This window comes from Struthio camelus, chromosome 2 (genome assembly GCF_040807025.1).
Source record: "Struthio camelus isolate bStrCam1 chromosome 2, bStrCam1.hap1, whole genome shotgun sequence".
Lineage (NCBI taxonomy): Eukaryota > Metazoa > Chordata > Aves > Struthioniformes > Struthionidae > Struthio > Struthio camelus.
Window position 1 is genome coordinate 52,002,435 of NC_090943.1, and position 14,925 is coordinate 52,017,359.

Here is a 14,925-nt window from a genome sequence, read left to right on the forward strand (position 1 = left end):
TCCTAGGCTTTTGTTCTGCATTAGCTAAACTTCTGGGGGAGGATCCACCCTGAGGGAACTGAGCTTACTACAGCTGCATTCAGGTATGTCCCTTTAGCCAACTTTCTACTTCCCAGCCTCCTTACAGTAAGCTGGTGGAGTATTTACATTTGCAAGACCTGTTAGCTCTTGCCTACATGCAGAAGTAATGATATCCTCTAATGCTACACTGTGATTTTTGCTAGTGGTAGGCTGCTTAGCTTGTGTGTTGAGCTTTTTTGATGGTGGCAGTGAACTATTCACGACAAAAAGAGTACCTCTTTCATGAACTAACAGATTAAAAATTAGATGCCATGACAACAGATAAGAATAATAAATACACTGAAAGTTGCTATTATTATTTTTTTTATGGATACTATCTTAAACTTCACTGCTCTTGTTTACTGTTCATGCTTTAGCTCCATCTGGCAAGTTTGGCATAAATCATCGTCTAAGTTCTCATTTGCCTCTACCAGTAGCAAATAACACTAACATCTGCAAACAAGAATAAAGGGCCACCAGATTAGCTGAAAACAGTTTCAGCAAGGGCCTGGGTAGAATACCACAGCCACAAGCCCAGTTTTACTGAAAGAAAATCAAGTATTGCTAGCTCAAGTGTAAGCCCTTTGCAGACAATGAAACAGGAAATATACTTTTTCCTAATACATATTCTGCAAATCCTTGCGTGCCTTGATAACTCAGTGTAATCCTAACAACCCAAAAAAAAAAACCCCAAATGAAGCAAATCAAAGTACTGGTTTGGAGGCTACAGAACCAAACCCATGTTGCACCAGAAAGCCTTCAGAGAAAGCACCATCCAAATAGGAAACAGAGATTAGAAACCGCAGGCTTTAGAAGAAGACGACACAAACTGTGAGGCTTGCAAGCAGTTTCTCAGTGAGAGCCAGTGTACTTTACAGGCATGCAGTTTTCAGTAATTACATCCCAAGCGCCATCCCGTGGGGACTGGCAGGCTGACAGCAGTCATCCATTACCTGGCAGCAAGGCAGAAGGGGCAGCAAGGCTGTAATTAACAGGTAGAGCCTTTTCATAAAAGAAGCAAGCTCAAAATGAAGGCAGTTCCTTCACCTGAAGCAATTAAGCAGCTCCACTTTCCATCCAGAATATAAGAATTACAACTACATTGAGCAACGTCTCCTCTCAAAAATACGGTGAAAGGCAAGCTTTCTGCAGACACAGATCAGTGGCGCGAGCGGTCATTTCTTGTAAATAAATTAGAATTTAAAAAATAATTATCATTAAAAACAGGGAAGGTAGAAGTAAGGTTGCACTTGTCAAACAAGCTGTGCTTCTTAATTCAGGTTGCATAGGAATATTAGTCTTCTACGTTACATATGCAATCCACTGATCAGAAACTTACTACTGTAGGACTTTACAGTAGGACAGTTTTCATGTCCATGCCGGCTTGCTTCATGACTGCATTTACAGTGTTTCTACAGGCAACCCACTAAAGCAAGGTTTTTCTTTTACCTGCCATATAGTGGTAAAAATACAAAACAACACATCTTGGTGTCTATTTTCAGGGTCCCCTTTTAAGTCACTCCAGACTTTATATAATCAATTCTCTCTCAGTCACAAAGTCAGCATTCTAGTTTTGAGCCCAAAATCTGTTTCAAAAATGCCACAGCATTCTTCTAATCCAGGTACTGGATCTGGATTAGAAAAATCTAATTTTTAATAGAAATTCCGTTGCGAGTTACAAAATTGTTTCAGGATGTCCAGAATGTCACTGCTTACAATTCTCTAAATTTGGAGCAGGGAGAGAAGAAAGGGCCCGTTTTCATTCCACTGTAAAGCCGGAGGAGTAGCAAACAAGAAAGTAACTGTCACTATTTGAAAATTAAAAAAGAAAACCAAGCTTTCAGACTGCAAGACTGAAATCCCATTCCACAGTGCAGATGAAAATACAGTGGTTAACAAATAAACATGTTATTGCTGCAGTGCAGTAAAATAAGGAAAAAAGTATGCTTTTTCACAGTAATCTACATATGATGAGTTGGGTCAGTTTCTGATGCCCAGATGCAGCGTGGTTTAGAAGAGCACTTGGTATGTTTTCAGGAAATTCTCTCTGTATCATCTCAGCATGTGAAAATCTATGATTTATTTAAGACCTCACAAAGAAGCTTCCTTAAGTTACACTGCCTACAACTTACCAAGAAGAGAGACTGTCATTTTGTACAAACTACTTCCGTGTCGGGTTCTCTCTGCTTCAGCCTCAATCATTTTACCAGGATCAATACATTACTGTGGGGATCATATGAAACCCTGTCATCCCTTTAATCTCATTTTTCTAAGGAGTATAAACACTGGCTGGTTAATTTATTATCATACCGCAAATCATATTCCCTATGCTCTGAATCCTTTTAATTGCTTTCTAGAATTTTACAATCCTAGCAACGTCACTGCTATAAATTCTATTAGCCAGTCCACTCTTGCTCTGAGAAGTGCTTTTATGTACAGGCGGCTGGAATAACTTTTCACTGAAGGTAGGCACCAACTGTCAAAATCAGCCATTGTGTGTGTGTGTGCGTGTTAACACAAACTAAAGCAAACATGCTCATATTATTATACATAAAATTCTTAGTTCTTCAGTAACTCGTATGCTTATCTTTTGTGTTGCAAGTGAATTTTATTACTTTAGAAACACTAGTGCGCTCTCTGCCTGTCTCACTGTGATTAAAGGAGCAGGAATAGCAACAGGAACAGTCTCTTTTTGCTTAAGTGGTAAAATGAAGGGGAAAATTGGTCAGAATCCCAACCCTCGCATTTTGAGCACGACATAGAGGTATAAGCAGTACACAAGGTGCAAGGCAACTCACAAGAGCATTGGAAAGGACAATCTCTTTTCTGCATCCTCTTGCATTTTGAAGGACACGCTGTGAGCTGCTGAAGGATGTAGTCAAATACGTCTAGAAGCTCCCTTGCCTCTCTGTGTTCGCTACAGGAGGAACATCTCCAGGACCTTATCTGTGGGCTCTGCTTTTGTGCTCTCTGCGGAGCAGCAGTAATTCAAAAGCCACAATATGAACACAGACATGCATGCACACAGAACATGCACAAATATGCAAAGGCATAAATAGAAATACAAAAGTCCCTTCATGAAAGATGATCTTTCCGCACCCCTGGAAAGTTCAGTACTTCTGCCTGATGCTCTAAGAAGTCATTATAGATAGATTATAAACGTAAGAGGACATAACTATAGATGAATCAGTACAGAATGCCCACACCTGTCTCCTAAAAGCAGATGGAACAGATAAAGAATTAACAACAGTACATTCAGTATTAAAAAAATCTGTGGAAATCCCAGAATCCAAATCTTGACTTACAATCAGTTGTGCAGTCATCTTTCTACCAGAAATAGAGGCTAGTAGTATAAGGAAAGAAAAATAATTCCAGACATCCTAAAGTATTCGGATGGCTTTAAAGATTGGATAAAGTTGCTTGTAGATGGAGACATAGGGTGAAGACAACATTTACTTCCTTACTTCCGGCTTACCATTATTCTACTGCAGAAATGATCCTGCTACAGATTTTGAAAGTTAGGATATGGGAACAGGACCTGGAAAAGGGGTTCAGCATTCTTCCTACCCAGACAGATAATTAAAGCTAAACATGTGCTTGTAAGGCTAGAAAAGTTTGTGGGGACAACTAGATCCCTTACATAATTTGAGTTCCAGGCCTGGAGAAACTCTGAACTGAGAGGATTACTCTATTTTGTGGTTATCCCATACTTGTTTAAAGCAAATGTTTGGGGGCTACTTTTCTGTCTGAAAAAAGTTTTTCCAAGTTAGAGCTGTTACATTCTGCTGGCCGAAAGCTTGCTTTTTAACAAATTACAATTATTTGAATGAATGAAGTTTATACACACTCACCCTAACACACCAGTACTCATAATCAAGAGATTAATTAAAAGTAGGCATCACTTGGACCATATTTCAAAAATATCCCTTTCTGAATTTCTGCTCATTAACTTTAGCCCTTACCAGGACATTTGCAAACAGCACAGAGTAGATTCCAAGGCATGTGAGTTGCTTCTTACTCCAAAGAGAGGGAAAAAAAAAAAAAAAAAAAAAAGAGAGAGACCAAAAAAGGGGGATTACTCAGCACGCCAAATTTGTTAGCTGTTTGCAAATTCTGACTTTTTTTGTTGTAAAACCACTGTATTTTATAGCATTAATAATGTCATTGATCAGGTGGAAGTGGCAGATTTGAGAAAGAAACAAAGACTGTTCACGGTATATGGAGCACTTTACTTTTGCTTCTTCTCAGTTTTGAGACATGAGGGAGGATAAAGGTTGTTAGAACACTCCCCCCTCCTACTCAGGGTTCATATGTTACTGTCAGCAGAGCCGCCTGGTTTTGCCCAGCTTTTCTTGATGCCACATTCAGTAAAATCAAATGCAATTACCTGACTTGTGCTTAAATTCTTCTTGTTGGTTTTTGTGCGATTTTTTCCTTCATTTACTTCTTCAGAGATCATTTTGTTCTTTCTCCACCTTCTTGATCTCTTTTCTAAATCATAATGGACTTCTTCAGTCTCACTGCTGTCTGAATACTCCAAGCTGGTTGCCTGTGGATTGAAATTTATGTCCAGCTCTCCATGGAAGTGAGTTTTTTCCATTCTAGGCTTATCACCTTGAGTTCTGCTTTGTAGCCAGAGAAGTTTGCTAGGTCCTTTGACTTCCTGGAAAGAGTTTACTGAAGATGTTTCAGAATCGGAGAACAGTGTCTCAGTATTTGTGTATAATCCAGAGGAAGGTGAGGTTACTGCCTGGTACTGGTCATTGCCATAAACCCACTCAGCATTGTACTGGGAATCGGTATAATAGAAATCATCTGATGATTGCCGAGGTCTCCGACGCAGCTTGTTCAAGGCCACATTCCAGTCATAGTCATCCTCGCTGTCTGAGCCCATCTCGTCATATGCAGACACAATGCTGGATTCATTCTCCAGAGCTTTGAATACTTGACTCTTTGGTTTAGCGAGCATTCGAGGACGAGGCAAAGTGACGTTCTGCAAAGCTACCCAATTTCCATCAGTGCTTTGAAAAACCGGAGGCGGATCTATGAAAACGAAATGAGAACAACCTCTTCAATTATCATTATGTTATCACAGCGTGAATGGTTCATTTTCCTTGACAGTTTCCAATCAACTGGCCATAAATTGGAGGGTTCAACAAAAGCAATGAACAAATGTATGGGTTGCTGTTACATTAATTCTACCATATTCTGAGCCATGCTGTCATATTCTTTTCACAAGTTATGGAGATGGCTATTTAAAATGTAAGAGTGTTTGGATCACAGCTTTGTTCTAAAAGCATTAGGAAAGGATGAGTTAACATCAATATATGGACACGTATAAATTCTGTTTTGCAAACATCTTCAGTTCTGTGTGAAGTTTCAGTCCCTCCTCTCAAAAAGGAAAAATGGAAAAAGGATCCGAGAAGGGCAATAATGGATGAGCCAAGTTCTGAAATGGCTTCAATTTAAGGAGGGATTTAGTGAGGTAGACTCTGCAGGCTGGAGAAGAGAAGACTGAGAGGCTACACGACAGATGAGTGGCATTAACAGTACTGATAGGGGATCTCTTCCAGCGTAACTACTAGAGGATATCAAATGAAACTTGTAAGATCTAGGTGCAAAACAAACAAAAGCAAGGAGGAGGATGTAACGGGTACTAGACCTGTGGAGCTTCTTGCTAAAGGGTGTTATGGATGCTAGAAATTTATCTAGGATGAAATGGAGATGGCGATGGCGATGTACATGGAAGAGAAATCCATGGAGGATACTAAATACAGAAAAACACTTCTAGCTGAGGCAGTCCTTCAGCTGAAAGTGACTGGAGGTTGGAAGCATACTCACAGGCAGCATAAAAAAAATACTTGCTCTTTCTTGTAATCTTTTCTAGGCACTTGCTTATGGCTACTGCTGCCGCTGTGCTTGTAGTCTAGATTAAATGGGCTTTTAGCCTGACCCAGCACAACTGCTGTTACATTCTTAGACTTTTTAATGGTGTATTTAACAATTCTGAGAGAAAAATATGCCACCAATATGGTCAAGAAGTGCTGTAAAATTCACAGAGTTTGCATTACTTGTAAATTAATTTTCCATTTCCAATGAAATTTGAAAAGTCTCTTAATTGAAAATGTGAATATGTGATGTCTCTACCTCCCACAGCAGTTGAATAAAAAAGCAACACGATGGATTTACATAGGCCTCTCGGCGTGCTGAACCAATTTCTGTCAGCTTACAGATTGCTTTCAGAGGCTCAATTTGCCATTTCTAAAACACTGCAGAAATACTAATTACAAACCATTAGTTTACTAAAATTGTAAACAGAACATTGCTATTTAAACATGGAAGAAGTAAAATCTGGATAGTGTTGTAGGTGACAAATGAATATCACCTACATTACAAATACATGAGCTCAAGAAAATGATTTTTTTTTTTTGCTTGGACCTGTTCATGCAGAATACAAGTATGAGGTAATTTCAGAGTGTTGAAAAAAAGGTCTGTGGAACACTGCCATCACCAAAATACCCACCCAAAAATAAAGCAATGGTGGAATGGTAATTAAACTTAGGAGCTGTGCAAGATTTAAAACAGTTTTTGTACTTGTTACTCATTTACGTCTTTTTGGCTTGTTTTCATTTCTCAAATTTCTTGCCAGTTCTAAGAACTTGAGAAAATGGGTTACTGAATTCATTCTTACTCCTGCTTAAAAAGTAAAGTAAATATTAACGATGTTCTTGTAGCAGTGACCAGCTAAGAATATATGTGAGGTAAGGCTTACAGGGAAAACTAATAACTCTTTATTGTGACAGCTGATATAGGAAGAATAAAAAGACAAACTTTTAGGCATGAGGAACTTCTGCTTATCCACTTTTTCCAGTTATATTCACTAATCTAAATGTAGGATTATACATGAGAGAGAGATAATCTTCTCTTAAAAGCATTGCTTGTTTAAACAAAACAAACACTTTTGGAAGACATAAATCTTCAACAGAAATTGAATTCAGCTGCACCACATTACACAAATGTAATGCAGTGGAGTTCCACATCATTATACCTTCTTCTCTCCTAAACCATATCCCTTTATTTTGTTTAGCAACTACACAGAAGAATCAGTCAAACATCCTCAGCTAACTGCAGAAAGGACAGGATAGTAGTTGATTAGATCCCAGAGAGCAAGTAGGGTGGCAATGAAAGTCTTTGATAACTTTATATCCAAAACATCAAGTTAATTTTATCCCAATTTCAAGTAATGTCAAACATTTCCTTCCTGATTTTCCAAAAAAAAATTTGAAAGAATAGATTTTTACACACAATTCTGTGGATACATATCATAATTTATATGTGTGAAAATGAGAATAAATTTAAGAAGCCTCATTATGAAACTGTTGGTAAAGGGGAAAAAAAAAGCACAAATTCAGGACTTGGCTCTTGAGTTATCATTTAAACTAGGGCAAAGTGTAATCAAAATGAGCTGTTAACAGCTTTTTCCTATATGACTAAAAGGCCTACAGATGTTACCACTCCAAACTCTTAGTTAATATTCCTCGCATTTTCCTGTATCCTAACACACAGCCACTTACTACTGCAGAGGTGAGATCATATTTACACATATTAACCCAATCAGCTATACCATCTAGCTCAATAGGCATCTCAATTTCATCACAAATGAAATTGAGTGGTTTGCAGATTAAGGAGGCAAAAGCAAATCCTCTGAGTAGAGCACCTGAAAGGAACCAGGGTCAATTTGTGATTCTGCTATGGTTAAGCAATTGTTAAGTACCAAATTGCTGAATGGTTAACTTCAATGAGATTGAAGTGGGTGCTTAAATTTAAGCACCCAATTAACTGCTTTACTGAAAATAGGCCTTCCCCTAAAACACTGCCCAGGAGAACAAGGCTTCTGATAGGAGGCTGTAGGAGCAATTCACAATGAAATGCATACTTAGTTAAGTCAGAATTTAGCACTACTTTACTATCACATTTTCACTAATGGGGAGTATTCACACTGTCTAATTTTCAGCTTCTCTCCTTGTCAATTAGCATTACAGAAAAACTAAACTAATTGCCAGTCTGTTTGATGGGCAGACCCATTCCTTGGTCCCCACTATACCCAATCATGTTTTCTGGCTGCTTCTGTTTTGCCAGTGCCTAGCAAATCAGTTGAGGGAGTTACACCACCAATAAACTGACCTGAAGTTTTCTGTTTGCTTAGCTTCCTCAGCCAGATTGCTACGTGGGTCAGATGGGCTCTACAGCTGGTACAAGAGAAGGAGCAGGAACAAATAGCTCCGGTTATGGGAGGACAACAGCAGTATGTAGGTCAGCTTTGCTGTTCCATGTCACTTAGAGCCATGGGCTGCTGCTGAAATGAGCAGTTTTGCCCTTCCCCTTATGCCAACACAACCATTAGTGCAACTGTGGGGATGAAAACTAACTTCTGTGTAGCAGTTGCTTGATGGCCTTGTGGCCTCATGGACACTAAGGCTAGAAGACGAGAAGCAGCAGAGATGTGACCTCCAAGAGCAGGATTCCCTCTGCTTCTTCAATGACAGTCTGTACTCGTGTCACCTTGAAGTAAGCAGGGAATTGCACTCTGTCCCAAGGTGCTGATTCTGGAAAGGGGCTGACTCATGAAGCTCTTCACTACCAATGGTCACATCCACACAAAACCCCATGCAAAGAGAGAGGACACAGATCTAGGGGCGCTGCTTGTCTATGATGTTCCTATCCACAGAGCTTCCTCATAGCCGTGCAGAAATAGCTGTTTGTAGAGTGGCACAGTATATCGCACCAGTGAATTCATCTGGGTAAAAATAGGTACAAGGGTACAAAAGGTACAAGGGACAATTCTGAACTTGGATTCTTCCACTGTACAGTTCACCATGTAAGCTGACAAGCAGGTAACTCAATGTTATCTGAAGACAGGGAAGGGACACTATGGGCAACTACAATCTCCTTCAATTGGATGGCAGATAAGAGACAACAACATAGGGCTCCTAGGCTCTTGTGTCTTAGCAGCTATGATGTGCATCCAAGTTAAATGCCTGCGGTGCCTCAAACTCCAAAATCAGTGACCTCAAGACCCAGTTTTTGGATCCTTACTTGGAAAAAAACAATGGCAGGATAAGCAGCGACATAGCTCAATAAAATTGCCATAACTTAGCATCACTGAATTCTCATAGACACATGACACCTACAAGCATGGAGCTCAGCAGGAATTTCCTGGAGAAGGTCCTTGCTTTAAGTCTTATTTGTTCCATGGGGTGAGAACCAAAAAAGAACAAAATTCGTATCAGAAATATTTACTTGTTTCATTTAGCCTGTCCACACTTTTCCAGCTGGGTAATGCAGAGAGCTTGCGTTCCTTCTGTTTTCCAAATTGTCCTTTTTGCTGCCTCCAAAGAGCCTCAGTCACAGAAGATGCAGGGTCTAGACCTCTACTGGGCATATCTTCGCTAGCCAGGGAGAACGCAGACTGAGACCTCTGTGGGAATAAAAATCAAAGAGCGTAATTTAAAAATAGAAATTACTAATTATTAAACTCTTTACGGGAATTAGCATGAATATTCAGTTACCCATGAAAGTGTGGGATCTGCCAGCATCCAGAGATGGAATTTAATGTGTTCAAAAGAATTGTTTCAGTGCTAGATTGCTTATTCATGTGCATTTCTGATGCTATGAGAGGAGGCAGAAAACTGTTTGTACTACCAGGGGCCAGATGGAAAGAAGCAATTAAGGTGAAGCTGGTCTGAATGTATATGGTGAGGACTGATATCTAACTGCACCAATTTAAGCTAGCCAGAAAGAGATCCCACTGCGGTGAGACGTGATGATCTATTGTTGGCTCAACAGGCCATCTGTTGTAACAATTTTTGGAAGTTAAAAATTAGGAAAAAAAGCAAACAAACAGCCTGTTCTACAGAAACAAACCTGCAACTCAACTGATTTTAATGTAGAATTCTTTTGTTTGCCAGGGTATACACGTCACACAATATGCTGGGCAGTTTTAGTTAATCTTGCTAATGAATTCAACAAATTCTACAACTGTACATCTATTTCTAACATTGTCACATTTCAAGTCAACTTGAGGTAAAATACTGTTGTGATTGGTTAATGAAGCCTGATTATCACCGCGGAGAAAGGGTTTTCCTTTGTATCCACACAGATAGGTCAGACATTTGCTTTTGACTTCGGCATCGGGGTCAGCTCAAGAAGTCATCAGCTGACCCAATATCAAAGTCAAAAGTAAGACCGTCAGCTTTGGACCTGAAATGTGAGACAGTCTAATCCATCACAACCCAAACAAAGATATAAAAATATACGCATTCATTTTTCTGTCCTAATATTAGATTCCTAAACTTATACCTACAAATTTACATTGGCCAGATTTTCAAAAACTCTGAAAGCTGGCAGTGTCCTGCCAATTTCAAGAGAATTCACCCGTCGTATTAGGGCACATGTTTAATTCTAGAAACTTGGCTACAGCAGTCTGAGTGAAGCTTTAACATCTGGCTGACAGTATTTGGCTGCAGCACAAAATTTTTTTTTTTTTTTTTATTAATAATGCTGCTTTTGATGACAATACATACTTAGGCAACTTGTATCACTTTCAAAAATGACAATCTAGTTTTCTTCCATAACTGCTTACCACTCAAAGACTGTGTAGGCCTTCATTACGGAACTGGTAAGAGATTGCTTGCATATGCCGGGGTTTCATTAAAACGAATGCTTTCAGGTAGCTCAGTTTCTTTACAGAGGCCAAGTTGGCACTCACAGATCTTTGTATGTTTTAACTGATATTCAAATTACAAATAATTAGCTAAAACAGTTAATCTCAAAAGGGCCACTCTTTGCCTGCATCAGAGCTCTGCTTTGCACTACTGCAGATGAGGGAAACGATAGCTTGACTTGAAGATATTTTCATGTTCCCTTCATTTCACAGGGCTGTATAAACACTGCCACTGGAGTCCCACTGTCCTGAAAGCAACACTGATACCACTCTTCCGGCTGCACCTCCTCCCAGCTGAAATGCTCCTGGGGGGACTAGCACACCATGCTAGAAGAATTAATTAACTGCAAATCTTTCTGAAATCTTGGCTCAGCAGTACGATTTCATAAACAGTTTCAGTAAAAAAGAAACACATCCAACCATCAGGTACTAGTCTGGCTTCTGAACTCTGGAGAAAAAGCCAGAATTATTGCCCTAAAATCAAATATTTTACATAACTGCGATGACCACATAACTTAGTTAATCCTATCAATGCAAAGACACAGGTCCTACTGTGATGCATTGGAGTCTTTGCTTTCAAATTCAGTGACATCAACTACTAAAAACCAGCTCATAGCACTGTATAAGTTTATTCTAAGTGGTATTACATATTTGCTTATATAGCATAAAACTGTTCAGTGTGTGATATTATATATGCAAGTTACAACACCAAATACTTACATAGTTAGATTATGTCTTGAATAAAAAAAAAAGAAAAAACCTTTACATTCTTTTTTAAATTACAAAGGCTGAATTCAATCTTCATGACTTTAGTGAATGTTACATTTCACTGTAATATCTCCTGCAGCAAGAAATACATTTCCACTTGTTCTTAAGATAGTGGCAATAGCTGCAAAGAAATGGTTTTCCTCTATTTGCTTAATTGTCCTTTTGATAGAACTTTGCACAGAGTCAGTTTTACCTGTACACTGGCTTCTTAGCTAAGAAGCCCCTTAGAACCAGCCAAGGAAAGGGGTACTGAATCAAAAAGAGGAATCTTTCAAATGCATCACTTCTACTTTCACAAACTTCAGCTATAAATACAGGCATTTTCAAACCTCAGCCCAGATCTTTACCTGATCAAGATAATCTGAATATCTACTGCTTGACTTTACTGTAAAAAGGTTAATAATTAAATACAATACAGACGGTTAAACATGTTGTTTTGGTATTGGAATTTGCTCCTTTAAACTTTGATTTCATCCTGCTGTGTAATTTTGGTGAAAGCCAAGACATATGCACAATATAAACTATTCTGACACAAAGTAGCTCCCTGAATTATGACAAGCTTTAACTCTTCTGTGGCTCACTTCACTTAGCTGTAAAGGAAGGACTACATAACTTCCCATCCTTATAACCAATTAGGTCCAATTCATGCTTGCCATATACTCAGAAAATTTGGTTTTACAGTTGTTATATACTGAAAACAGCAAGTTGCTGTTCCTGTCACTGTTTGCACAGTACCAAGAATATATCCCCTAAGGCTCCTCCTTTTGCCACATATAAGGCAAACACAGAGGGATAATAGATGCTAGAGAACCCAGAAGAAGGAATATCCTACCGTTTAATCACTACTGTCTATTTATCCTTATTACTTTAAAAACTTAATCGTAAGAAGGCAAAAAAAAAAAAAAAATCAGGAAAAACTTAACTAGTCTGTTGAATGGAAACTTGGGCTCAGACAGTGAAAGTAATGCATGTTTCTTATTTATGTAAAATCTGTAGGTTTGACAACTTTTCTGTCATTCTGTTAAAATGATAGCTTCTCACCTGCCTACTCACCATTTCATAAACACTACAGTAAAGGTTGCCTCACAGTAACGGTAGTTTCCAGTTAGCTTTCAGCTAACTTGGGAACGGCTAACAGCTTAGCTATGACAATGCAGAACGCGACACAGGTGGCAAAACTCATTGGAGCGGCTCAGCAAACCATGCCCTAAGACCTGTGCTTCTGCAGCAGCACTGCTAGTAGTACTGACAGAAAAAAATTTGAAGTTGACTCAGGCACATCTACGCTGTAGGGCAGACACATCCTTCTGATTCACTACTTCTACATGATAGCCTGAAGGACTTGAACAGAGAGAAGATTAGCACAAAGGACCTAAAGGGACAAAAGGCACTGAAAAACAAAGAAGCACAAAAAAGACAATGCGAAAAGAGTCCCATGTGGTATGGCAACATAGGATCTCAAAAAAATATTTCAGAAGCTTGTCCCAGACAAGCTAATTCTTTTATGTTGCGTGCTGAAACCTTTGGGTCAGGTCAGAGGGGAAGTTTACCACAGGTAAACCCCAAAATTATACAAAATAGAAGTGTCAGTACCTATTCCTGCACTAGGCTTGGGTAACAGAAGCATGTCTGTGATGAGAATAAATCAGTCTACATTGACAGAGGGATGCTCATTTTTTTCAGAGCAAAAAGCCAATGTTTGTCTATGAGCTCCTCTCTGATCTGCCACTGGCCTGAATGATGACTTATCTGAAGTGCAAATGACTCAAGCTCTTGTTTTGTTTTGTTTCCTTTGCAATTAACAGCAGGGACAAACTAGGAAGTTAGTCATTTGGTATGAGGTTACACAGCAAAAGCTCTAATCTAGGTTGGCACGCTTGTGTTAGCTTCAACTCAGCTGGCACAGCTAACTCAATAGCTCTACAGCTACACTTGCATGGGCTTCAATACAGCTACCAACTATGCTGCACCCTTTGCTGTCCCCCTTACTTCCGGCAGGCAGAAGAATTACACATCCATATGCTGCACTCGCATCTCCTCTGTCACAGTGGTAACAGCTCATCTCTAGATCCACAAAGGTCATTTTTCATAGAAGAAGCAAAACACTAGACATAAGGGAACAGGCTTGAAGAGCATACCTGGAGGCTGATGCTCCATATAGGTTCCCTAGGCATGGATGCAGAGAGGTCATAGAGGTCAGGCTAGCTACACCTGTAGGCTCTTGAATTACTTGGCATCAGAACAAGGGGCAACTATGGATTGAATGGAGAAGCCATGGCCCTGAATCTTCATTATGTGCCTAAAAACTCGGACAGCAACAAGATCTCATCTATCAAGTACATCAATGCAATGTAGAATGGAGAAGCCATGGCCCTGAATCTTCATTATGTGCCTAAAAACTTGGACAGCAACAAGATCTCATCTATCAAGTACATCAATGCAAACTTGACAAAACAATTAGAATTCCCTGCTAACCAACTTTGTTTTTTCCAGTGATGCTGCAGTTTAATCTGCCATTTGATTGAGTGATTGTAAGTTTTTCTTTTAATATGTTACAAGCATGGAGAGATGCTGTTATTCAGATGTTTCATCTTGGATTTTGTTCAGTCTTGGTTTCAGCTTAGCATGAACCACCATGACCAATGACATATATCTTGGAGGATGTTAGAATTTAGTATTGCATTTGCTTACCTGAATTGCCCATCAATACATTCATTTTACAGCAAGCACTGCAGGGATGATGAACAAACCCAGCACATTTGCCCAGACCATCCAAATACTACCACAGCCTCAGTATGATTTTCAAAAGGAGGTATGAATGTAGCTGCTTTGGTACCTACTTATGAAGACATGAGACATCAAGAAGATCCTTCCCCTTCTGCACAGCTACAGTTATTGGCATCTCCTCTAACCAGAAGCTCTGATTCCTCAGACAGCTAAAAACTGACAGTCAGGCACTATTTCAGATGTATTTATCTGCAATAAAATACAAAGCTGCCCAGTACGTTTGCAGTCACACGCTAAGGTACTGCAAGTGTTAGTCACTGCAAAAAATCACTATATCGGCAGATGGCACTGCAGCCAAGCAGGTCATCGAGCCATGTGTCCTGCACACACTCCTCCCTGGGAGGTATGTGGTACAGTACAGAACAGCCTGCAAAATATAGTTACAGTATCGACAGGCATTTCCAACCACTTTGCTTAGATGAGCCTTTTCCCACTAAATCCAGCCTACTGGCATCTGTTGTAAGATGCTTGTTTCAAAAAGAAATTCCAGGCACATGATTACTCTTGATTTCTGATGTATAACTGTCTTGCTAGAGAAAACGCACCAATCATCTTATACTGGGATAGCATTAAAAGGAATGATTTTT

At 39.4% G+C, this 14,925-nt stretch overlaps 1 protein-coding gene across 4 annotated transcripts in view; it reads right to left on the bottom strand.

Moving 5' to 3' along the window:
• Positions 1-14,925, bottom strand: part of MYRIP (myosin VIIA and Rab interacting protein) — a 244,267-nt gene that overhangs the window by 26,995 nt on the left and 202,347 nt on the right. For all 4 annotated transcript variants that reach the window (XM_068935690.1, XM_068935688.1, XM_068935691.1 and 1 more), the window contains exons 9-10: positions 9,361-9,538; positions 4,448-5,103 (exon numbers count right to left, since the gene is read on the bottom strand). In XM_068935690.1, coding sequence (XP_068791791.1) covers positions 4,448-5,103; positions 9,361-9,538 — 834 coding nt within the window. The remainder of the gene's footprint in view (positions 1-4,447; positions 5,104-9,360; positions 9,539-14,925) is intronic.